Consider the following 24,959-nt stretch of genomic DNA (forward strand, 5'->3'; position numbering starts at 1 on the left):
GATGAAACAAATTAAGAAGATAAATAAAAATACATTATTGATTCTGTTAATAATCTCCACAGAATGTTTTATGGAAAGCAAACACAGTCACTAAAACAGATCACCTACAGTACTACTACTAGTTTATTTCGACTCAATTCTATCGACTGTCGTTAAATCCATATTCTAAATCTTCTTAACAAAAACTACATTTGGAACTAATGTAATACAGTTAATGATCTTTGATTTTATTCTATTTCCATTTCTCAACAACTTTGATGAGCCAACTCAGTCTTCCTTTTTTGCAATGCATACTTCACATCACTGTGAATTCAATTAAATAACCTGGAACTGTACGAGCTACATGAACAAAGTCATAGAGAGAACGCACTACTCAGTGATTCACTATAGTGACAGAAGAAATAGTCTGCAATGACTTCTTAATTGATCAGCCAAAGCGAGCGCCTGATGAATGCGATTAGGTAGCGGCACCTGCCTAGCAGAAACTAGAAACGGGATCACAAAATAAATAATATACCAGCGTAAACTTTACTAAACATAACTTACCTCTGAGTGTGAGCAGCATGCAATTTTGATTTTATTTTAGCATTATAGAACACAAACACCAAAAATAATTAATACTCACGAGCCCTGGAATTTCAACGCTTAGCAGATCGAGCAGGTCCTGTTCACGGTCATGAATGTCTGCCCAGCGGTACGCAAGCTGCTGGGCAGTGCGCCAAACCTGGCTGGTGTGCCGCACACACTGGTGCACCATCCCCCAATGCCGCCAATGCTCCCGCAGGGGGTAGCCGCTACCAGGCCTGCCACCTGCTGCCAGCATAGAGGGGAGGTGGCGCTGCACAAAATAAACTAGTGCTGCCACCTCCTCCTCTCCAAAGATCGCCCGGGCTGCTCACCTTGGCGGCGGAGCAGCTCACATGGAATACGCCCCTCTGCCATGGCGCTGGGTGTGGAAATAAACTAAGAAGGGAAAGTCAAGAAGAAAGAAAGAAGGAAAGAAGTGGAAATAAACTGTCTAAATAAAGTTTTAAAAAAACACGAACAAATGTAAACAAAAACGTAAAATACACAAACACAAAGACGCACACTATTATAAAAAGTGAAAATTGGGGGTAGAAAAGTAATAAAGGAGGTAGAAGACAAAGATTAACAAGAGATTAAATATAAGCCCAGCACCATAACAGAGAGAAGAAAAACAAGATGGCCACGCTCATCTAGAACGCGTGGTGCTGTTCGTGCTTAATTTACAATACAGGGCGTACAGGTTGTCAATAAAACTTTATTGGTTTTTTGCATCCTATACAGACAAATAACAAAGCCCTGATGAGGGTCCGAGAACTGGTTACTCGAACCTGAAACGCTTCGGCACACCTAGAAGAGCTAATTATATCATTGAGGGATATATTAAAAACAAATATATACTATCTTTCTCTTGTGATTCAACGTAGCTTTGTTTTAGTCTTTTTTTTTTTAAGGGTGAAGAAAAAAAAACTTTATTGTTTCAACAGAATAAACAATACGTTCCCTCCCCAAAATTGGCATCAAAGTACAGAAAATACATGTGTACGCTGTTCACCCCCCCAGCCCGGCTCCAACAGTTGCAGATAGAACAGGAGACGCAAGAATCAGATCCACGGGATACAGTGCAAGTACAGAAACTGACATAAGGAACTTGTGCGTAGTCATCAGGGTAGTACCCCAGCCCCTACTTTCCCTCCCCTTCCCCCGCCACCCCTTCCTCAGGTCCCGATTCCTCGGACGAGAACAATGCAGCACTAGTGGCATCGGAGTCGCTGTCAGCCGACCCCACCGCACACATCATACGCCATGCAAGTAAGTCCTCCTGTAGCCGCTCATCCCTACGCGTATGCTGCATGTGCGTTTCTTCAGCCAATGTCCATTCCCCCACATCCCGAAGCCATAATATCATATCTGGCGCCCTTTGTCCCATCCAGGTTATAGCCACCCGCCGTCTAGCCAGCACTAAGAGCAGCTGCAGCATTTTATATGACAGATTCCTCTTCTTAGGTTTGGGGACCAGGGCTAACAAGCAATGGATCGGGGACAGGTCAAGCCGCAGTCCCGTGACCCTCCGGATGTAGGCCACCACTACCCTCCAGAAGTCCCCGACCAGCGGGCACTCCCAAGCTAGATGGAGAAATCCGGCTCCTGCTGAACCACACCGAGGACAGGCATCCGATTTATCCGCCGCAATACGGCGCAGAGCAACTGGGGTTACGTAAGTGCGGTGCATGAAATTAAAATGGATTAATTTGAAACGTGCGTTACACGATACCTTCTTGGTGAGCGTCCCTATCCGCCTCCGCTGTCCCGGGTCCAAGGCAACCCCTAAATCTGCCTCCCACGCCGCCCAGGACGGAGACACCGGAGGCGCCGAGTCGCTTCTCATCGCTGTATAGAAAAGCGTTATCAATCGCCGTCCCGCGCCGCACGATAGCAAGATATTCAAAGTATGGGACACCTGGGGCGCCTCAGGGAACTGTGGCCACGTCGCTCTCGCCATGTCCCGCAGGCCCCCATAGTGAAGGTATTGGCCCCCTTTAAGACTGAAGGCCTCAACAGCTCTCTCCAGGGTCACAAAGGACTCGTCCGGATATAAGTCTGCCAATGTGTCGCAGCCGCCCTCACGCCATTCCCGGAACGACATGTGCTCTTCCATTAGAGCGACCGGTGCCAATATCCATATCGGCAGCTCCCTATGAAAAGGGGCCCGTCTCAGCACTCTTTCCACCACTCGCTGCCAGATCCCCGCAGTATGCCGAACAATATACGGCAGGTTGCCATCCGCGCCTCTGCCACGCATCAGAGCCAATTGCAACGCCCTCTCATCTGCGCTACCAGCCAGGAGTTGCAATTCCCAATTTTCCGCGCCCGCGAACCAGCGCGCAGCCGGTATAAGTTGGGCCGCGTAATAGTAGAGATCAAAGCGTGGGGCCTCCAAGCCCCCCTCCTCCCAGCGCCTGACCATCGTGCGCAGCGCAACTCTGCTGCGTCTGCCTGCCCAAAGCAGGGAGGTAAGCATCGTGTTAAGCTTGTTGAAGATTCGAGGGGGAAGAGGACAGAGGGTATTCTGTAGGATATACAATATTCTAGGCAGCATCACCATCTTTGAGACGGCCAATCGTCCCATGAGGGAGAGAGGAAGCGTATTCCAAAAGGACACAGATTGTTGTAGGGAACTGAGCACACGGTCGGCGTTGCGGGCCAGCAATTGTTCATCAGAGACAGCCACCTGAATACCCAAATAGCGGAAGGCCTCCATCTCCCACCGCAGCCCCAGGGGCGGGAAACCCACACGAGGGTCTTCACCGCATCCCGCAAGGGGAAAGATCAGGGATTTCTCAGGATTAAGACGCAGCCCAGAAGCTGCACCAAAGCGTTCCAAGTGGCGTAACAGGATCGGCAGCGACTCCCGCGGGGAGGTCAGGTAGAACAATGCGTCGTCCGCATAAAGCGAAACCAGGTGTACCACATCCCCCACTCGTATTCCCCAGGGTGCCATCTCCGCGCGTAGTGTCACTGCAAGGGGCTCGATCGCCAGAGCGAACAGGAGCGGTGACAGGGGGCACCCCTGGCGGGTGCCCCTGCCCAACCTCCACTCCTCCGAGCGGGCCGCTCCGAGCCTGACCCTGGCCGTGGGCGCACTATAAAGGATCCGAATCCAGGTGCAGAAAAGGGGCCCCATCCCCGCTAACCGAAGCACCTCCAATAGGTACCCCCAGCTAACTGTATCGAAAGCTTTAGCCAGGTCTATCGAGACCAGGACCTGAGGATCCTCCCTATCGCGCACCTCATGTAGAACGTGGTTCAGACGCCGGAGATTCATGGCGGTGTTGCAGCCCGGAATGAACCCGCACTGATCAGAATGAACCAAGTGGGTCATATGCGGGGCCAGCCGGGTGGCCAAGATCTTAGTAAGAATTTTGGCGTCGGTGTTGATTAAAGTGATCGGCCGGTAGGCCGTAGGATCACAGTCATCCCCACCCGGTTTCAGGAGCATGCAGACCTCACCCTGCTGCATGGTGGGCGGGAGCGCAGCTCGCACCATCGCTTCATGGTAAACCTGCAAGAGATGGGGCGCGAGAGTATCAACAAACGCCTGGTAAAACTCTGGTGGAAAACCGTCTCCACCCGGCGACTTAGCCTTCGGCAGGGCGGCCACCGCCACCTTGACCTCATGAAGCGTCACCGGGGTATCCATGTCCTCAGCATCCTCTTTAGAGAGGGTCTGGAGGGGCAAATCCCGGAGGTATGGCTGATAGGACGCCTCTGTCACCAGGGGGTCAGCAGTATAGACTTTCTGCAGATGTGTGCGGAGCACCGCAAGAAGGTCCCGTTCCGAGTGTACTAGGACCCCAGCGGGATTTCTCAACGCAACAATCCGCGCAGGGGCCGATTCTCTTCGGAGAATCCAGGCCAGCAATCGGCCCGACTTGTCCCCCTCACGGTGAAGGCGTTGGCGATATCGACCAAGAGTGAATCTATCCAGCCGGTTTAGGATATCATGGACGCCTTCTCGGGCTGTCCGCTCAGAGTCCATGTTCGACCCATCCGGGTCCGATAAGGACTGGCAGTGGCTGAGGCGCTCCTCAGCACTCGCGAGGTCACGGAGCAGCTGTTTGCGAACCCCATATGTCAGACCCATACAAGCGCCCCGCACGACTGCCTTAAGGGCATCCCATTTGATCGCAAAAGGGCTATCACCCACTTCCCAGTTCAGGTCCAGATAATTACGCAGGGACGTCTCCACATGTTCCCGTCCCACCGGATCCTGCAGAAGATCCCCTGGCATCCGCCAGGTCCTTGGGCGGGAGGAGCGGTCTACCCACTGCACCGTGCACGTCACGGGCGAGTGGTCGGATAAGAACCGGGCCTGATGTGTGACCGATAAAACAAGGGATGCGCCAATGTTGGCCGCAAGGACCCTGTCGAGCCTGCTATGTGTGTTATGTGTGGGGGTATAGCAAGTGTAAAGCTTCAGTCCCGGATTGCCGAGTCGCCAGACATCCACAGCACCCAGATTCTCCATTACCTCCCGGAGTCGTGCCGTCATCCGAGGTTTTGTACCCGCCCGGGGGGGATGCCTGTCCAGCAGTGGATCCAGTACACAATTAAAATCTCCAAGCCAGAGGAGGGGGGCTTCCAGGTCCGTCGCTATAAGCTCCTGCAGGCCGGTAAAGAAACTCGGGTCATCTATGTTAGGTGCATATGAGTTCACCAGCAGGAAGTCCCTCCCATCCAATTTCACACGTATAAGAACATATCTGCCCTCAACATCAGCCTCTACATACTGGACTGCTAGGGGTACCCCCGGTGCCACCCAGATCAGGACCCCCCTAGCATAGGTAGAGAAGGAGGAATGGAACACCTGACCCCTCCATTTCCTTGCCAATTTAAGAGCACCCTCCTCATTCAAATGCGTTTCCTGCAGGCACGCCACTGATACTCCATGCCGACGAAGGAAGGATAGCACCCTATGCCGCTTGGAGCAAGTACCCAGGCCACGCACGTTCCAAGTTAAAAATTTGAATCCCATAAGCGTTGGTCATGCCCATCCGGGCACCCAGGTCTCACTTCTGCAAACAGCCTCCTAGGGGCACGAACAGTAGTACACACTATGCCAAAAACAAATACCCCCCACAACTCCCCCCATCCCCACAACACCCGCAACCACCCAACCCCAGAATCAGCCCCCCCCCCCCTCCCCCACCCATAAGGAGGAATGACTCAACAGAAAAACACACCAACCCGGTCATCCCACGCCAGTGCCTTCCAAAAACCAAAGGACCCAACACCCCATCAAAACCAATCCCCCCCCCCCCCACCCGCGAGCAAGAGGACAGCAACAACCAAGAACGCTACCCTGCCCTTCCCCTGCCAGTGCCAGGACGTGCACAGCCACCCCATACACCCCACGCACCCCACACTCACACACAACCAACCAAAACCCACCCACCCTTTCCCCCAACTCCCCGAGGACCCAATGTTCCAGAACAGTCTCTGGGAATGTTCATGAAAGTCAATACCAATGCTGGGCGATGGTACGCCATAAACTCTTGGACCTCTCACCAACTCGCCTCGGCCAACATGATGTCCATCCACTGTTCAGCCCACCAACCAGGGTTCCCTGTGCCAGGCAGGGACAGCACTGGGCAGGCAAAATCCAGGGGGGGCGACCCACCCAACCCCCCAGGGCAACAACATTTTAACAAGACAGTACCTCATATCAGAGTTCACTCGGGCCGTGGTTCGGAGAGGGCGGTTTCCGGTATCACCGGGGGAGCAGAGTGTACCTCCAGCAAGGTTTCCTGCAAGGTATCCGGGACCAGGATCTCGCCAGGTGCAGTGGCCTCAGGTGACTCCGAAGCGGCCCCCGCCGTCGATGGTCTCACGTGGAGCGCCCCATCCTCGCCCACGGTAATCCGGGACTCGGGTGAACCCCGGGATCCAGACCTGCGTCTCCCTCTGCCTCGCCGGCGCCTCGGGGGCCGGGTCCCCCAGGTCTCGCGGGGGCCACCCCGCTCTCCAGGAGGTAGGTCGTCTCCCCGTATCTCGAGCCACTCCCACACTTCCGCCGGGGACTCAAAGAAGTGAGCGCGCCCTTGGGAGAGCACCTTGAGTTTGGCCGGGTAAAGGAGCATGTATTGCAGCTTCATGTTCCGAAGTTTCTGCTTGACTCCCAGGTAGGACTTCCGTTGCTCCTGCACCTGCGGAGTATAGTCGGGGTAGATGGAGACACGACTATTTTCAATGGTGATGGACTCCATTTCTCTCGCGGCCCGTAGGATACAATCCCGATCCTTATAATTTAGAATCTTTGCAATGATGGCTCTAGGTGATTCGCCCGGGCGTGGAGGGGGAACCAGGGCCCTGTGTGCCCTCTCAATAACAAAGACACTGGACAGTCCGGTCGGGCATAGCTGGGTACGGATCCACGTCTCCAAGAAGCGTTCAGCGTTTCCCGCCTCAAGGCGCTCCGGCACGCCTAGGACCCTGATGTTGCTCCGGCGGGCCCTGCCTTCCGCATCTTCCGCTCTCCGCTCCAGAGCACGGGTAGTGGACGTCAGGTGCGCGACCGATTTCTGCAGGGAGGCCACTTCAGTTTGCAATTGTGTGATGTTGCCTTCCGCATCTGAGACCTTGTCCGCCACGTTACGGAGGTCCGTCCGGAGGAGATTCACATCGATCGACACAGTCTCGATCTGCCTCTCCAAGGCAGAATGGGAGCCCTGGATTGCCTTCAGGATCTCCGCCCGGGAGGGTTCATGCGGTCCATCGCCCCCTTCGTCCGGTCCCGTCTGCCGCGTGATCCTCTGCGATGGCAGTCTTGGGGTGGTATACTGCACGATGGTGTTGGGTTGGGAGGATTTCGCAGTCTTATCCTTGCGGTTTGTCATCCTGGCGGGCAGACCGGGAGCCCCCTCGAGGCGCCTCAGCTAGGACTCGCCCGGTCCCACCGGGTAGGCACAGATCCCAGCAGCAGAGCTAGGGCGGAAGGACCGGTGTAGAGGACAAATCAGCAGGGCGTACCAGGCAAATCCGGCCCAAGTGACGACCCCCACCACTAGCCAAGGGAGAGCGCAGCAACCAGTATGCAAGATGCACTCACCGAGCTGGGCGGGAGGACCTCCAATAGTCCGGGTAAAAGCAGCCTACCGCCAGCCAGCGCACCTCGGGCGAGCCCCCTCCAGTTCCAGGGGTAACACTGCGATTTTCAAGCCCCTCGGGGCAGCACAGTCCGAGTTCCGCTGCCACACAGGGGGGGGGCGTTCCGGCAGACGGGGAAAATAGCACGCGTCCCCCAGGAGTCGACACTGCAGGACGCCACTAGTCACAGCGCCAGTTCCACGTGGGATGGTCTCCGCAGCACCCCGCAGCAGGGACGGAGGCCGCAATCCCCACAGCTACAGGGAAACCACAGGGGACAGGCCGCCCGGCTCCCAGTGCAGAGGCGGGCCGTGGCGTAAGCAGGTTCGGCGATTACACCGCCTCAGTCCCCGAGAGGTCGCGCAGAGCCCCAGGCACCAGCGGAAACACCCACCTCGAGCCGCACTCCGCAGCCGGGAGCTCCGGTGTAGGATCGGGTCGGTGGGGGGAGGGGCCAGCACCTCAACCCCCTGCACAGGTCAGCGGGAGTCACCGGACCCCAGCTCAGCCCTCCACTGGCCTCTCAGGACGTCCACCACAGGTCACCGACCATCAGGAGGTCCGCCGTGCACTCGAGCGCCTCCCCAGCCGGGAGACTTCCTCAGCAAGCGGGCCGCACGCACCGCTACTCCCTCGCGCAGGCCCAGTCCTCGGTCTCGCGTGCAGACAGGCGGAGCTCACCGAGCGCCGCGGTGTTCTCCGGCGGCTTCAACGGGGCATCAGAGGCTCTCCTGGCGACGTGGTGGTCCCAGACGGGACGAGAAAGGATCCGGACCGTCAGCACCCCTATGGGGGGTCCAGCAAGGATCTATTTAGCAGGATATAAAGGGTCCTCGGACGGAGCTGGTGAAGCTCACGTCCTGACGGCCATGCTGCTTGGCCACACCAGCTTTGTTTTAGTCTTTAATGAGAAATTGACTTCACAAACATTAATGAAATAATGTTGTAATGTTTAATATTTTGTGTTAATTGGATGTACTCTTGATTTTTGATTTATGTTTTTTCCTGTCAAAATTGCTTAGTGTATAATGTTATGCTATATATGTTTTAAATGCATATCTTCGTTTGCCTAAGAAAAATAAGCTCTTTGAAAAAAAGTATAAATAAACACGAATATTTGGTATAAATAAAAGTACCTGACCAGGTCTAATGAATTGGCATTTGGTCTTGATGAAATAGTTGTATAACTACGCTATGAGGGACCGGGCATCTCTTTTGTCTTTTCTAATTTAGAATACAAGCACACTTCAGGACCGCATAGTGCTGTTCTCGCACAATTTTGAAGCGCGGGACACACTCCGCATTCTCAACGCAATGCGAATGGGTGCGCCGGTAAACTCCACCCAAAAGCGGAACTACGCGTAGCTCAGCTGAATTTTTTTGCGACTCCACGGAATTCCGCTAAGTGGCGCTCTGCGAACTCCACCCACCCCTACTTAGATCAATTAGCATGGTCATTTGCTGTGAAGCGTGTTGGCACAGTGAAAATACTATGCAAAAGAAACAATTGATGGACGGAATGCTGGACAATGCAAACATTCACCCCCAGTCTCAAGGATCTGGGTTAAATCCAGTTCGGGCTTGACTGTTCCCATGAGGCACAGGGTCAAGACTGATTTGCATATGGCCAGGTCTAAAATGGGGTGGCATGGTGAGCAAAAGAAGGATGGATTTAACCCAGATCTCTTGACTGGGGGTTAATGTTTCGATTTGTTCTGCATTCCGTCCATCAATTGTGTGTCTTTTGCAAAGTGAAAATACTGGCTTGAACATCAGAACATCAGTCAGGTGCAAAACTGACAGGGTTTTAGCAAATTAGCTACACACTGCAACACAAATTATATAGCCAACTAGAGAAAGAGGAACAGCTGAATGAAAGAGGTATAAGATAACTTTGAGGGATTCCTTGATTTCTTGTATGAACAAGTTCTCCAAATGTTTGATTAGAAGCTGGACCTGGAAGCAGTGAGCACAGATTTTTTTCCTCCAGCACTAGAACTGGGATTGAAAACGACTTGCCCAAAGAGGTCAAGAGTTTTGGCTAAAGTGCATAAGCAAGGTTGATACCCGATTCCAATCACATTACTATTGAGAGCTTGGAGATGGTTTCCAGTTTTTCTCAAACCTTTTCAGATTTCTGCAGTTAGTCCTTTCTAGGTCTCGCTCGAGACCTATTGCTGTGGAGTCGGGCATCAAGGGAGCTAGACTGGGGCACGAGCGCGGATTGCACCTTGTGGACGCGCATGCCCAGCCTCCCGGAGCCGTGCACATCTCCAGAAGCACATCTCCAGATTGCCAGGGTCAGCCATGCCTCTCCAGTCGCTCGCACGCACATACACACACTGCATACACACACGCTCACACACAGGTGCCAAGCCCCTCAAGCCCCACTTACCGCCTCAGTCGCCTCTCTTGACTTCTGCTGCCACCGCTCCTCTGGGCCATCCACTCTGTGGGCGCGGGCTTCTCGCAAAGACGGAAGTCCCGCCCCACGACTGCCGTGAGCGTGCACATCCCGAGACCGGAAGTTCGGGAAAGTGCACGCTCACGGCTTGTATTAAATATAGTATTAGGACTATTCCTCTATAACAGTGCCAGTAACAACGCCAACTTGTAGAAACGTAATTAGCTTATTTTTCTTATTTGTTTTGGTAATTTGAAATAAATATGACACGTAGAAATGTTACCGCAGCAAGTCGTTGAACCAGCGTTAAACTAATATGCAAGGAAGAGGACCTGCGTGCGGTACGAGCAGGGGAGAAATATTATCTGGCTGGAAATGTTTGTATGTTTCTGCAGCTCAGTATGAGTCATGACACCACACCTTTTTTTGGTGCCTACGGACAAGACGCAATGTTTACAATGTTCTCGACGCAATGTTTACAATGTTCTCTATGCAGGGCTTGCTGTCTGCACCGTTTTCAGCGTCGTGCTATGCTGTGGTGCGTTTTGTTTGCCAATTTGTATTATGGCGTGCTATGTTGGAATAAAGCGCTATGTCGTATGTTGTGTAATGGTTTGCTGCCCAATGTTATGCTGTTACGTTCTTCTACACAATACTAACCGCAGCTGTAAGAGGCTATCGTGTTAAATTGCCTTGCCCTATGTTATAAATTAGGCACAGCGGGGATGCAATGGCGGCATGATTTATAGCCCCTGTACTGGACCAGGTCCGAGGACAAAGTGTATAGCACTGTGCATGAATTACTCTTTAATAATGCTGTGCTGGACAGGCTGCCCTCTGGTGCGTGGGTATTGTCAGGGCGTGCTTTGGAACGTAACTGTTCTTGACTGGGGCCTTTGTGCGCCGTCGAAGATATCAATAGTTCACCAGATGGAGTAGCACCGGGGTCCCAGGGACGAGGGGCCCGGTGTGATCATGAAGAATTTCGGGGCCATGGGCAAGACCCGGTTTGAGGGGGCCTGTTTGGGAAAAAATACAATTACCAATTTCCAATTAATGCAAGCACATTTTATGTAAAAGATACTAAATTATCTTAAAATGTGCACACAAAAAAAGAACCTCACAATGACACTGGGTAGGGCGAGAGACCTTGGCAGAAGTGAAGGCAGGCAGCTAGTGAGACCCAGATGCACATTGTACCACGGGAAATGTGTAGCTGTTTCCTACAGGCTTGCTGTGGTTTAGTGGAGGCAATGACGCACCAGGTTCATTCAATTGCTAAACTAAGGAGTTTCCTGGCATGCTTTGTCAGTATGTCACGCGCCGTTTGTAAAAGACCAGACCTTTTTGTAAGACATGTTTTAGTGATCAGTCACTGTCGGAAATGCCTTAGTTTACACCCCGATTCAAACAGATTTATCGACTTGGCAGCTCTGCTTACACGGGGACAGATTTCTCTGCAGAACAATTACTGCATAACTTATGTTTCTGAAGAAAACTGTTGCTATGTTAGGGTTCTACCATCAAAGGTTTGGTGAGATCAATGATTGTACCTTTGAAAGATTATAGGATAGGTTCACAGCCAGCCACATGTCAGATTCTGCAAAGCGGTCGTGACTCTGTCCCAGCGATGCAGATACATTGTTGGCTAAACAGTGCATTCAACCCTATAGTGTTTCAGTCGAAAAGGGTTGCCACATGTCCAGTATTTTTATGGCAGTGAAATCCAGTATTTTTCTCTCTTGAAATATAAACGTAAAACAGGAAATACGTTAACAATTCACTTATAATTATTGGAGAGCTGTGCAAATTATTTTTAAGTGATTATTAAGGCAGAAACACCGAGGATAATGTGCTGCATGGCTAAATACTTTAAAGTTTCCTAAAGGCGAGACCGTTGCATTGCAAATGCTTGTTGCTCTACTGGTCTCGAGGAGCCACCTCGTAGCTCAAAGCAACTTTATGACATTGGTGCTGGAAGATTTCAAGCAGGTCTAGATGGAGACTCACAGGACTACTGAAAGAAGTGAGGGGTTATTACACATTCCTGGGCTCCAGACAGTCTGGTAACAATGGCCAGCCTCAACATCCTTGACAGAATGGTGTACGAGACAGAATGTCTACCCCTCTATAGGATCTGAAGTAGACATTTTCAAGATTCTACTTCAACCAGTCAAGCTAAGCAAGGCACACAGGGTGGTTAATACTTCCATGAATATTTCAGCAGGTGAGTACCCTCCCTTGGGAGGCTGCCTCTGGTAGACTGGAAGAAAAAGGAAGCAGTAGGGGGTTTTCAGAGTGTCGGTACTCCAACATTCAGATATGTCACATTGGTATACGAAAAACATTTTCAATATTTTTTTATAATCCACTTTGTTTTTCTTAACGACATCAAGCAGTTTAAGAGTTATTAGTTAAGTGTAAATTGAGGGTAGACAATTACAGTGTTTACACCGTATGGTGATAGTAAGGCAACTGCAGAGTCGACAAGCAGGCTAGGAAAAGCACACCACAGAACAGGAAGGCTGAAGAAGTCACCCAAGGCCCCCCACATTTTACAGTGCTTCGCAGGGCATACTTTGGCACAATATATTGCCTCCCCAACCTAAGAGCAGAGATATATACCTTCCATCGAGACCTTAAGCAGTAGGGGCTTGTCAGATCACCAGTAGCGAACAATGTTCTGCTTGGAGTAGAAAAACCCCAGAGTCCCCCTTCCCCCTCTGCCCCTCTGCCCCCCCCCTATCCCAACGGAAACCGTGCACTACAGGACCCTCCCAGCCCTCCAAGATGCCATGGAACAATAACATAACTTTGGGGTGAGACAATAGGATAACGCAAGAACCTGGGAAGGGTGGACGAACCCTCTGGCAGTACTCCTGGATTGTTAGGTAACTAGAGACAATATTAATGAAATGCCTCATATTGGAGCAGCATCTCTTGCAGGCCAGATAACTTCCAACTCATCTTCTAAATATGCTTTATACTATAGTACACTCCATGAAAGTATTTCAATTGGCTAAAACATAAGCAAGCAAGGATTGCTAACTCACAAATGGCCCATCTTCACTTCTCTCAATTCCTCTCCTTTCTTATGGCTCCAAGTCGAACACTTTGCTGAATTCTAAACCCGATGAACAGTATACTCATGAAGTGCTTCACGTACTCATTGGGTCAAACACTGTTTTTGCTTCAGAGTGTTGAACACAGGCAGTACTGTCCAATCTGTTCAGCATTGCTCAAGAGCCTGTTTCAACTATAACACAGCAATCTGTGAAGCTCATATTCTTTTCAGATACCCTCAAACAACTTCATGTGGCCCTCATCCCACACATCTCCGAATTTTAAAATCACTATAAGGTCCCAAGCTCTGAAACCTTCCAAATCAGCTTAGTGCGATAGGGGTGTCTCAAGTGTCAGTGTGTCCTCCCGCCCGAACCCAACGATTTATTTTTCTGCCAGAAATTGAGTGTGACTTCAGTTGCAAGAGGGAACGAGGCAGGTACTGGAGAGCCATACAAGCAGGGCAGAGCTTTCAAAGAAAACTAGCCCTGTGGGAAGGGGGGGCTGATGGCTCTAGAATCAAAGAGTTGGTCACTTATGGGACAGAGCAGAGCTGCCCAGTAATAATCATGCTGTCTGCGACACCTAGTTCTCAATCAAACGATACATTTGTCCGGGGAGACTCTAGGCTGCATAATTGCCATAAGAGAGTGTAAGAATGGTGGAGCTAACTTTGCTACTCACTGCTACGGGGAGATACCTTACCGCCAGAGACGCTGGGAGACCATCTCGCCGACCGGACGCTTTACCGCACCTGGGGCCCTGATGCTGTGGTCTCGCCGCCCCACGCCATCTCGGCGGCTGGAGACTACAGCTCCCAGAGGGCAGTGCGGTGACTTCCGGCCGGCCACTTCCTGACGCTGCGCGCCCGGAGGCGCTACTTAATCGGGGAGACACCTCCGCGTCGCGGACGGCACCGGGCGAAGCCCGGGCAAAGGGCGGGCCGTCTGAGGCCGTCTGAGGTTGGCCTAGGTTGGGTTGGGCCTGGTCTCTTGGTTCGTTGCTCTGGAACTGACGCCTCTGCATATCAACACATCTCTGCAGAATGCTACGTAAGTTATATTAACTTTGGTTGTGTACAAATTGTATTATGCCTCCTAAAAAGTTAACCACTCCTAGCAACTCTATTGAGAACTATCTGGTACAAGTTGTTGAAAAAATTAACAACGACAGAAGAGCTTCTTTGGGAATAGACTCATCTACCCAATCTCCCTTTATTGACATCGAGGCTGATGATCCCTTTGGCCTTCTAATCAACAATAGCACTAATAGTGCTACACCTGACTCGTTTCCGGATACTATCATTATACAGCCCAGTGGCACTGTTGCTGGATCTGAAGATCTTAGTGTCAACGAAGTACTGACTGATATAACTATTAGTCATGATCCTTCCACCTCCCCTCCAGCACCCGTCCCGGGTAAACGGGAGTGTCTCAGGTCAGCTAAGAATAAAGTTGCAAACCCCCCGAGGAAACATTATGAGGAAGAGGAGCCTGACCTGACTAATGAGACGTATGTCACACTTTCAAATGTCCAATTTAATAAACTACTGACTCTGATGGACACTAAAATCAAAGGTGTGGTCAAACCCCTGGTTAGCAAAATAGATAAGTTAACTTCTGAGGTTAACCGACTGGAATGTCTATTACAGAAAACCATGGGTGAGATAGTGAAACTTCCGGAAAATGTCTCTGCCAAGATAGAGGAATCTCTAAACAAATCAGTAACTACAGCTATCAGTGGACTCATCCCTCCCCCTGTATCAAACCCCCCAATGGCAAGTAACAGTACTCTCCCTGATGATTCCCATATCGCCCCGATCCCTGCTCCTGTTGTTGAAGACCCATTCACTGAAAAAGGGACTTTTGAGCTTGTGGTTGAAGCATCCCCATTGGTACTTGTCCTTGCTAACGTTCCTCCCTTGGCTCAAGGTGAGCGGGAAACAACATCTTCTCTAATAAACAAATCCTTATCATGGCTAACCAACAACATGGTAATCACTCCCTGGGGAAAGCAGCAACTCTCTGAAGAGCTCGTCAATGCAAGAAGGGTACAGTGGATCGGGGACAGGGTGAAAAAGTTTAAAGGGGAGTGCGTCGTTCTCCACTTCTCTGACCCTGGGGTCTTGCCTAACATCTTACCTAACATTTTACCACCACAAAGGCGAACAACTTCAATCGTTCCATTGACCTTGGACTTCTTCTATCCTAGAAAGGGAAGTGGTCCAAATTCAAGTATTTTAAGAACCAAATGGAACATTGTGACCAAGAGGGGGAGAAAGGATGTCGCTTCAGTGGACTGGGGTTTGGGGTTGGAAAATCGTTTTTCTGCACTGTCTAACTTAAACGATTGCGATTGACAACCATCCACTTGTAATCCTATCCCCTTGCCCCTCTGTGACAAAAGTTCTTCCGATTTAGACTGTAATCTAATAACAAATAGTCCCCAGGGGTTTCCGATTGATGATTCACTAGGGCTACCTAAAGTTATAACCATAAATCAGGTTACTGGGGGTAGGATGTCACACAAGCCTATTACAAACCCCTGTACTCTTACGACACCTAATTCAGGGAATCTTTTGTCATGGAATGTGGCTGGAATATCTTCCAAAATGGACAGCGCTGACTGGTTTGAATTTATTAACAAGTATGACCTTTGTATCTTTCAAGAGACTTGGGCGTGTGAACCTACTTTTGCATTGGGGTACGTAAATTTCTATGTTCCTGCTATCAAGGGACCAAAAGGGCGGCCGATGGGGGGCCTTATCATATGGATTAGGCAGTCTTTAAAAATTGCTGTAAAATGTGTGGAACTTGACCAAAAAGATATCCAGCTTATCAGATTGACTAGCGATCTACCCATCTCCATAGACATTTATAACATCTATGCAAGAGGTGGCAGCAAAGGCAAATCTGAGGTTCTTATGTGTCTTTTTACACTTCTTGAGACACAATCTGCAGGGAAAAACATTCTAATTGCAGGTGATTTGAACCAGACATTCGAACCTCTCATCACTGGTGATTCTCCTCTGGGTGCAGAGGAAGATAAGCTTTGGGACATCCCCACACTAGATTCCCCACCGATAACTCGGTGGACGGCTGACATCCTAGGTCTAAACGCTATGTGTTTGGAGCACGGGCTACGAGCCCTGAATGGCCGAACCCAATCAGACCGTGTTCCCGCCATGACGTTTAACAATGGGCGTAGTAAAAGTCGCATTGACTATGTCATCTGTAGTATATCGATTTGGTCATCTCTCAGTGACATGGTAGTAACAGCTAGGATAGAAAGCGACCATGACCCGTTATGTGTTTCACATAATTGGTGGACACCTAACGTAATTGCTCCAAACCCTTGTGACCAACTTGTGCCCCCAACGATCACGCCATCCAACAACATGCGTAGGTTAAGGTGGTCTGGTGTTAAGACTGACCAGCAGGCCCTGGAAAAGATAGGAGCAGCGGCAGACACGGCCATTCTGGCACTGGAAAATATTGCTGGGTATGCACAGGGACTTGAAGACATTACCATAGTTCATATGACTCTTTTTAATGAAGTCAAAAATTTCTTCTTAAAACCCGCACGAAATAATAGGGCTCGTCCATTTAAATCAGCAAAGTGGTACAACCAAGATTGCAGGGCAGCAAGATTTAAATTAGGAGCCGCAATCAAAAGTAATAATTTGAGTGAGATTCGGTCTGCCAGGAAGCACTATAAAAACTGCATTGCCAGGGCAAAAAGAGATTGGGACGAAGACCACTGGCAGAAACTGAGAAGTGCAAGTGAAAGTAAACACTCTAGACAATTTTGGCATATTGTCAAATGCGGCCACGATAGACCTCCAGAGACTCCCAACAATAATGTCCCTCATGATGCTTGGGTTAAGTTCTTCAGCGAGCAGTACTCTTCTAGGGATCAGCCCGTTAACAACTCTAGCCCAATATATCTGTTCGCAGACGAAGACATCTTCATGCAGAGCGAAGTCCTGACTGCCCTGAAATCTGTGCACAGGGGCCGTGCCCCGGGTAATGACGGAGTTCCGGCGGATGTCTTTTTAAATGACACCGACAGGTGGAGCAAGTACATCTGCCTTCTATTACACCTTATTGCCAGGGGCGCAGAAATCCCGGTATCCTGGCGGGGTGCTGTCATTATCCCAGTATATAAAAAGGGGATCGTGCCCAACCCTGTAATTACCGCCCAATCAGCCTAATAGACACGGTTCAAAAAGTAGTAGGACGTGTAATCATTAATAACTTGCTTGATTGGGCAGAGGAGCAGAACGTCTTATCTCCTTTTCAGGCTGGGTTTCGCAGAGCAACCAGCACTGTGGACCAGGTCTTCCGTTTCCAACTGATACAATGGCGGACCGTGGTCCTGGGCGGATGCAGTCTTTACGCACCTTTTGTTGACCTACGGGCTGCATTCGACCTGGTCCCGAGGGCAAAATTGTGGGAGGTGTTGACAGCTCTGGGGGTCCCGTTGACTATCTTAACTTTGATCATGAGACTCCATGAGGGCACTTATGCTAAGATCCAATGGGGTGGTTACGGCAACGATACTATTGACTTCCCTGTCGAGCGTGGGGTTCGACAGGGCTGTTCAATGGCACCGACATTGTTTACTCTTTTTATAAATGGAATTGTTCCCCGTATGCAAGCAGAGCCCGTAGATGCTCCCTCACTCGCAGGTGCAAAAGTTCCTATTTTAATGTTCGCAGACGACACCTTAATTTTATCAAAATCCCCTAGCGGTCTGCAGAAGGCACTGGTAATTTTTGACAAATTTTGCAGTGATCACGGCTTGGAGGTAAACGCAGCTAAAACAAAACTCATGGCTTTTAATCCTTGCAGGAATTTCAAATCCAAAATATCCATGAGTGGGCGTTGCCTTGAAGTAGTTAATTCTTTTACTTACTTGGGGATACACATTTCAAATGGTAACAGATGGAACCACCACTTAAATCTTGCAGTATTAAGACACAAGCAACTGGCTGGTACCATCATTAAGGAGCACAGGAAATCCTTAACTAAACCAATCAAACCGCCATTAATCATATACGAGGCTAAGGCAATAGGGTCAGCACTGTACGGGGCAGAGCTGTGGGGGCAAGATAACCTCCAGGAGCTGCAGAAGTCAGAGAATAACTTCCTCCGAAAACTAACTGGCACCCCACAGAGCAGTCCCCTCTTGCCACTCAGATATGACCTTGGCAGGAAGGAAATCTCGGCAATCTGTAAACTCCGACCGATATTATATTGGCGTAGAATCTGGACCACCCCTGAGCTGTCACAATATGCAGAAGGATTTGCTGATGTGATCAAAGCAGACCGATTTCATAAAATCGGATGGTTTAGATCACTAAAAACAGCATTAAGTGAACTAGGGTTAAGCGAACTGTGGTCCGATCCAACCGGGTCATCCTTCCCATCCAAGTTGTTTATAAAAAATCTTTTCTGGGAACAGGCTGAAAACAAGAGTCTCCTTAGAAATAATAATGGGTCTATGACGACTGCCTTCCTTGAAGCTAAACTGTTTCCGATGTTTGAAATTTACTGGGATATTATAACTAAACCCATGGATAGGAAACTGTTTTTCCAAATGAGGGCTGGCTCTTTACCTCTGAGTAATTTAACATCAAAATGGAGAAATGGAGGTCCAGCTACTTGCCCAGTTTGTGGGGAAGGAAAAGAAACGTTGGGTCACTTCTTGTTTGCCTGTCATGCATATTCTGTTCCTAGACGTGTTTGGTTGGCTCCCATGTGTAGAAATCTGGGTACTAAAAGCAGCATGGTAGCTCTACGCATTGTTAAATCTACCTCCTTAAACTGGATTATTATAGCGACTGCCAAGTACTTGGGGTGGGCGTGGGTAACTAGGCAGAGATTGCTAGCAGGGTGACTACTCTCTGCCTAGCCGAACAGAGACTGCTAGTTTATCTATTCTCTGTTCCCATGCTAGGTGTCTATCTGACGAAAAAATTTTACATTGATTTTTTAACTGTGAAATAGGATTGCTTCTAAATATGATTTTTTACTATAAGAACTCTGCACCTTGATTGTAAATAATAGGATGAAATTTTAAAAACTGTCTTTTTAACGTGTATTGTGCTTAAGTCATGTCTGACTCTGTAATTTAATTGTATTTTATTATGTGTTTGTTTGTCTGCTTTTATGAGTAATACTCGAATAAAGCACTTTTGAATTGAATTGAGTGTAAGAATGAGTATCAAAGAACTATTCTGAAGTTTCGTAAGTTTAGGTCTGAAGGATATGGAGACACCTTGGAAGAGCAATCATTTTAAACAAGGAAACTCTGCCAAGAATAGCAAGAGGGAGGGTGTTGCAACCTCAAGGAATTTTGTAGATTTTCCAACACAGGGCCACATTGAATCTCTAGCATAGGTCAGCCCAGCATATCACTAGTTCTCATGTATAAAAGGACAACGCCTGATTTATCCCAGTTAACACCAAGAATGGATGCCTCCCAATTAAGGTCTAGTACAGCCTTCAGCTCAGGTCTGTTCATCACAATTAAAGGAGAAACAGAAGCATGTCATTTGCTTAGAGAGATAGCTGTTCCTCGATATCACCTTACCACTGAAACATCTGGAGAAGGCCATCCTTCTTTTTCCCAGCCACAAAAAGTTTTATTGTGATGACAAAGAGTGAGGGTGAGAGAAGGTAACCCTGCGGAGTAACTCTGTAGGGAATGGAGCAGACAAGGTGCTGTATATCCGAACACAGGCCCAGGCACACTTGGAGGACCATTAACATATACTGTGTAATTTGGGACGAAGTTCATCTTACCAAGAATCAAGAAGGAATCCCCAGTGCAGGGCGTAAAAGGCAGAGGAGATGGGACAAGGAAACAAGGAGCAACACACAGGGGCAAAAAAGAGGTGCAGGAGGGAGGAACAAAAGGGTGGTGGGGCAAAGGTAGTAAGGAGCGACACAGTGAAAAACTAAGGAAAAAGAGTGGGTAGCTATTACGAGAATTGAGGAGCAAGGCACATAATTAAGAGGAGTGAGAGGGTGCCAGGAGGAGTGTACACAAGAGGGGAAAGTGATAGGCCAAAATGGGCATCAGGCAGCCGACACAAAAGCCTGTAGAGCTAAAATAAACTCTATTGCAATTCAATGCAAGCATCCTTTGGAAAAGATACTTTACACCCTAAAAAACAACAGCATCAGGGGACAGAGACGTTCTCTGGGCTGAGAGCTATGTGACAGATATAGTCTCAAATCAATAGATGATTGAACTGGAAGGACCCAAAGCCCACTCAAACAATATTAAAGACAAAAGATCTGGGTTTTGACAGCTCGGCTTCCAGTAGATATAAAAAGACCATTTCAAAGCAGAATTGTTACAGCTCCAATAAGTTGCTGCAAGTTTGAGAGTGGCAGTCAAAATGATCAACAGCAGGAGGAGAGTTGAATTGAAACAGGTCTAGAATTGGTATAGCCATGCTAAACGCCATAAAAAGGGAACAGACTGCTTCCCATACACCCTCAATTCTCAAAATCCAATTCACATACCCAAGACTACAGAAATGATTAATAGGAGAATTTGGTGTAATTAAATTAGGATTTTATATAGTGTGGATTGTGGACCTACCTCCAGAAGTTAATGTGTCACAGGCTTTAAGGTAACCAGATAATGCTTAAGGTTTTGTACTGAAGTTCCAAAGCCTGGACCCATATACAGAGTAGTATTCTGGCTTCCTGATTATCTATTTGAACAATTACTGAATCATTGACCAGCTTACATTGAGGAAATTTTAGACTTTTATACTCTAGGTCAACATATCAGAGGTAGTATATGTCATTTAAGGATAAACTGTGATAATCAGAGATTGACTTGTACGTTCCTGTAATACCACAATTGACTACCATATGCAAGCTCGTTCAACAATAAAGGTCAAATGCACAGATGTGAGAATATTCACTGCAAAGATGTTTCAAACAATTCAGACTTAAATGATACAGAAATATAAATACCTCATTGTTGATATCAGATTCAGACTCTGTGCTGGAATCAACTGTGCATTTTCGCTTCAAAAGAAGAAAAAATATTCTTAATGTTAAAAACAAGGGAAGACAAGATCAATGAAGGAAAAGAGAAGCTTGATAAAGAACCAATATTATGGCAACAGAAAACATTTTATGAACAATTTTATTTCAATTTTACTAATATTGTGATATATCAGAAATTACACAAACATGCATGCCACCACTCTGACCCATCTCAAACAGGAGTCAAATTAACTCTCTTAGCAATCATTAACCTCTCTCCTTTGACATTACACCAATCGAGGCTCTTCGGTCATTACTCCCCTTGGACTAAAAAGGACTATGACATTTCTAGCATTTCATTGTCGGGGGAAGGTGGAGTTATAACATTCTACATTCAAACATCCCGGATCTACCCATCATATATAATCATCACACACTACCAACAACACTACTAAGGCCAAGAAGAAGTTAAGTGACGGTGGTGGTGTGTCGTATTATCCGGTATGAGCTTACAGAATCCAATGGGTGTGGATATTAACTGTGATATTTATATACGGTCACCTGGTATTTCCCTACAACAATAAAGGAGCAGTACTCATGTTTTAAGAATTTTGTGGAGAACTGATCCATTTTACACTTCGACTTCGATGTGACATTGCTGTAAAGAAATACATTAACCCTGAAGAAGTGCTCTTGGAGGACGAAACATGTTGGCTGGGCTGTTTCTTTGACATTTTGAAGAATAATAAAGGGAATTTTTTGAGACTTCATACCACGGCTCCCATGTTATTTTGATATTGGAGAAGAGTACATTGATCTAGACACCATTGAACTATGTGTATTTCATGAAAGGAGGAGAGAAGAAACAAAGAGAACAAACTCTACAATACAAATGTTGGAGTCTTGAAATACTCCCTTTTGTGTGTTTTTACCACTGCTAAGACATTGAGTCACACATTACCAACTAAACGCCAATTTGTCAGTATCCTCACCACATCAACATGCTCTTCCTTTGACCAACACCCGCTCTTACATTATTTCTGCACCAATACATTATATATATAGATTTTTTTTACCTGCTCATATGCTATAACGAACTATAGTATCTGATGCATTGCAACATCACATATATGTTTATCGATTATTCTTCTGCTATAAAATCACAATAAAATCTTTGAAACGCAGAAAAAACCTCCCTTCCAAAATAATATTACTTGGCCAAGAGAGCCTATGATCGACGTTTTAAATAGTTATATGCATCAGCAATTTCATAAATATCCAGGGGCATAAATTGTGGTGAAAATTAAATGTTTGCAGTTGAGTCAATAAACAAAAACTCCTAACTATACAACGTTTAAAGAGATTAAAATCAAGTTTTTGCTAGACTACTTTAGGACTGAATCACGGTTATTGCTAACTGATACTTTGTATATGCAAACGTCTGATGGCAAATGCCACACCAGGTAGGAGTTAGAGGGGCGATGACAGAGGAAAACCTATAGAACTTTCCCTAGCTTTCAACAGGACCCCCCTTGGGTAGCAGCAACATGTGTCTCTACTAGAAGAGCCAAAAGGGGACATAAGTTATACAATATATTTTCTCAGGTTCAAGCAGAGTACCAAATTGCATTGCTGCTAACTGCACATGTATGATAATAATGTATAGACTATGCTAAATAAAGTCCACACTATTAGATGTGTGAAAAAAATGAGAGTCCAGTTCTATATAGGGGCCATATGGATCATTCCATTCTACTCATAGGTGACATGGATAAATCGTTTGAATCACCAGAGAAACAAGTTAGCAAGACCATTTTTAATTTAGGTCACTTGTTTCTTCTTCTGCCATTATTAATCATAAAAGTATTTGGTTAGTGAGAAAAGGTACTGTAAGAAATTTGAGTATTAGTTGGTGGGGAGGTGAGAACCCACCTCGTGTAATAATCACAATCCTATTCAGGAAGAGCCACAAAATTCACTAAATAAACCTGTGCTTAACCCTTTGGTAGCTTGGTACAAAGATGTCAGGCTTAACCTAGAGGCAATGTGTAAAATTGTTATGTAATACGCCAACAGTAATAAAGAGAAAACACAACACAAGAAAAATCACAAGCCAATAAGAAAAATAGAGTAGGCATTAATAAATAAAGTGACACCACAAACGACAAAATTCAAATGAGTAGAACCAGAGATATGAATTTGTAAAGTTTAAGGTTCTAAATAGCGTCAAAAAGCATTAAGCGCCAACTGCAGCCATTTGGGACCGGGACAAGGGTAAGGTTTAAGGGTAAGGTTTAAGACTGACCGCGAGGCAGAACTGGTTGGATATAGGAATCAGGTATGTCCCTGTGAAAAGTATTGCCTTCGGACCTAATCTCTGGAATGGAAGTCAAAAGTCCTCAGTGGGGCAAGGCAGCAGGCCATTGCCAAGAGGGCTCCACATCCCTGGATAGCCGATGGGCGAGGTCTCAGTGAAGCAGTTGACTTTTGGCTGTAAAGTTCCATGCGGAAGAAATTTGAATTTTGCACCTAGAAAAGGTCTCTTGCCAGCCGGATGCTTTCACTCCTTCACCCGGTAAAGATTTCTACCTCCAGACAGTCACTCTTTTGGCACTTTAATTTTTTCTGAGGACCAAGGCTGCAGGCTGTAGCTAAAGAGGGCTCCACAAGGCCAGACCTCTTCTCAGCAAATACCTGCTAGATCAGATTTGCTGCTGTGGAGAACAACAACGTAGCAATGAGCAACCTGAATCTGTGGCCTAGTGGCGATGCACCATATTCTGACTGGCTTTTCTGATTTGTCCCAGTCCCCAGTCAGATCTCAGAGCAAAAAGTTGGAAAAAGGTTTCCAAGTCCCAAATTTCAGAAAACATCAGGAAACTTTATTTTATTTATTTTACTTTTATTTATTTGGAATTTTGTATAGCGCGTAGTTACCCTCGGGCATCCCAGCGCTTGTCCAGGCAGCAACAATAACCACAGAGCCAGATCAGTCACATCACATAGGAAATAGATGTGTTTTCAGAAGCTTCCGAAAACGAAGAGTGCAAGTCTCTAAGCGCATCCTCAGCGGAAGCGCGTTCCAGAGAGTGGCTGTGTGAATCGAAAATCTTCCACCACCAGTACGGGCCTTAATAACCCTAGGAACCTGAACCAGATGTTTCTGGTCGGAACGCAAAGCTCGGTTAGCTTTATAGGGCACCACTAAATTCCTTAGGATGGAAGGTCCCTTCCCCTGGAGGATTCTATGTGCTGTGCAAAGAGCTTTGAATTTAACCCTCTCCCGCACTGGAAGCCAGTGCAGTGTCTTCAGGGCGGGTTTAGCTGACTGCCTCCTTGGCACGTTCGTCAGCATCCTAGCCGCGGCATTTTTGGACCCGCTGCAGCTTACTTAACATTGCTTCAGGGGCGCCAAGGAAAATAGCATTGCAATAGTCGAGCCTTGAAATAATCAGCCCCTGATTAAGTAGCTTCCTCAAAGTCAAAGGGAGGAGAGGCAAGACTTTACGAGCTGAACGGAGGAGCCCGAAACAGACCCCTGCCGTTTTCTTAGCCTGGGTCTTAAAAGAGAGATCTTGCTCCAACCAAACCCCCAAGCTCTTGATCTCCTGCTTAGGGCTGGAGAGCTCGCCCAGGCAGCTAGGCCTGATGGTCGAAGGGAGTGAGGGAGTCTTATGCCCTAGCAGCATTATTTCGGTCTTAGAACCGTTTAATTTAAGCGCCGATTCGCACATACAGGTGTGCACTTTGGCCATACATAGGCGCAGCGAGTCCGGGTTCTTCACCAATTGGGACAATGCGACCAC

General features: G+C 47.8%; 1 protein-coding gene across 1 annotated transcript in view; it reads right to left on the reverse strand.

The window, feature by feature from the left end:
• Positions 1 to 24,959, reverse strand: part of LOC147690197 (uncharacterized) — a 519,116-nt gene that overhangs the window by 262,833 nt on the left and 231,324 nt on the right. The window contains exon 3 of the mRNA XM_086936651.1: positions 21,139 to 21,192. Within this exon, the coding sequence (XP_086792777.1) occupies positions 21,139 to 21,192 (54 nt within the window). The remainder of the gene's footprint in view (positions 1 to 21,138; positions 21,193 to 24,959) is intronic.

Source organism: Lissotriton vulgaris, chromosome 9 (genome assembly GCF_964263255.1).
Source record: "Lissotriton vulgaris chromosome 9, aLisVul1.2, whole genome shotgun sequence".
Taxonomy (NCBI): Eukaryota; Metazoa; Chordata; class Amphibia; order Caudata; family Salamandridae; genus Lissotriton; species Lissotriton vulgaris.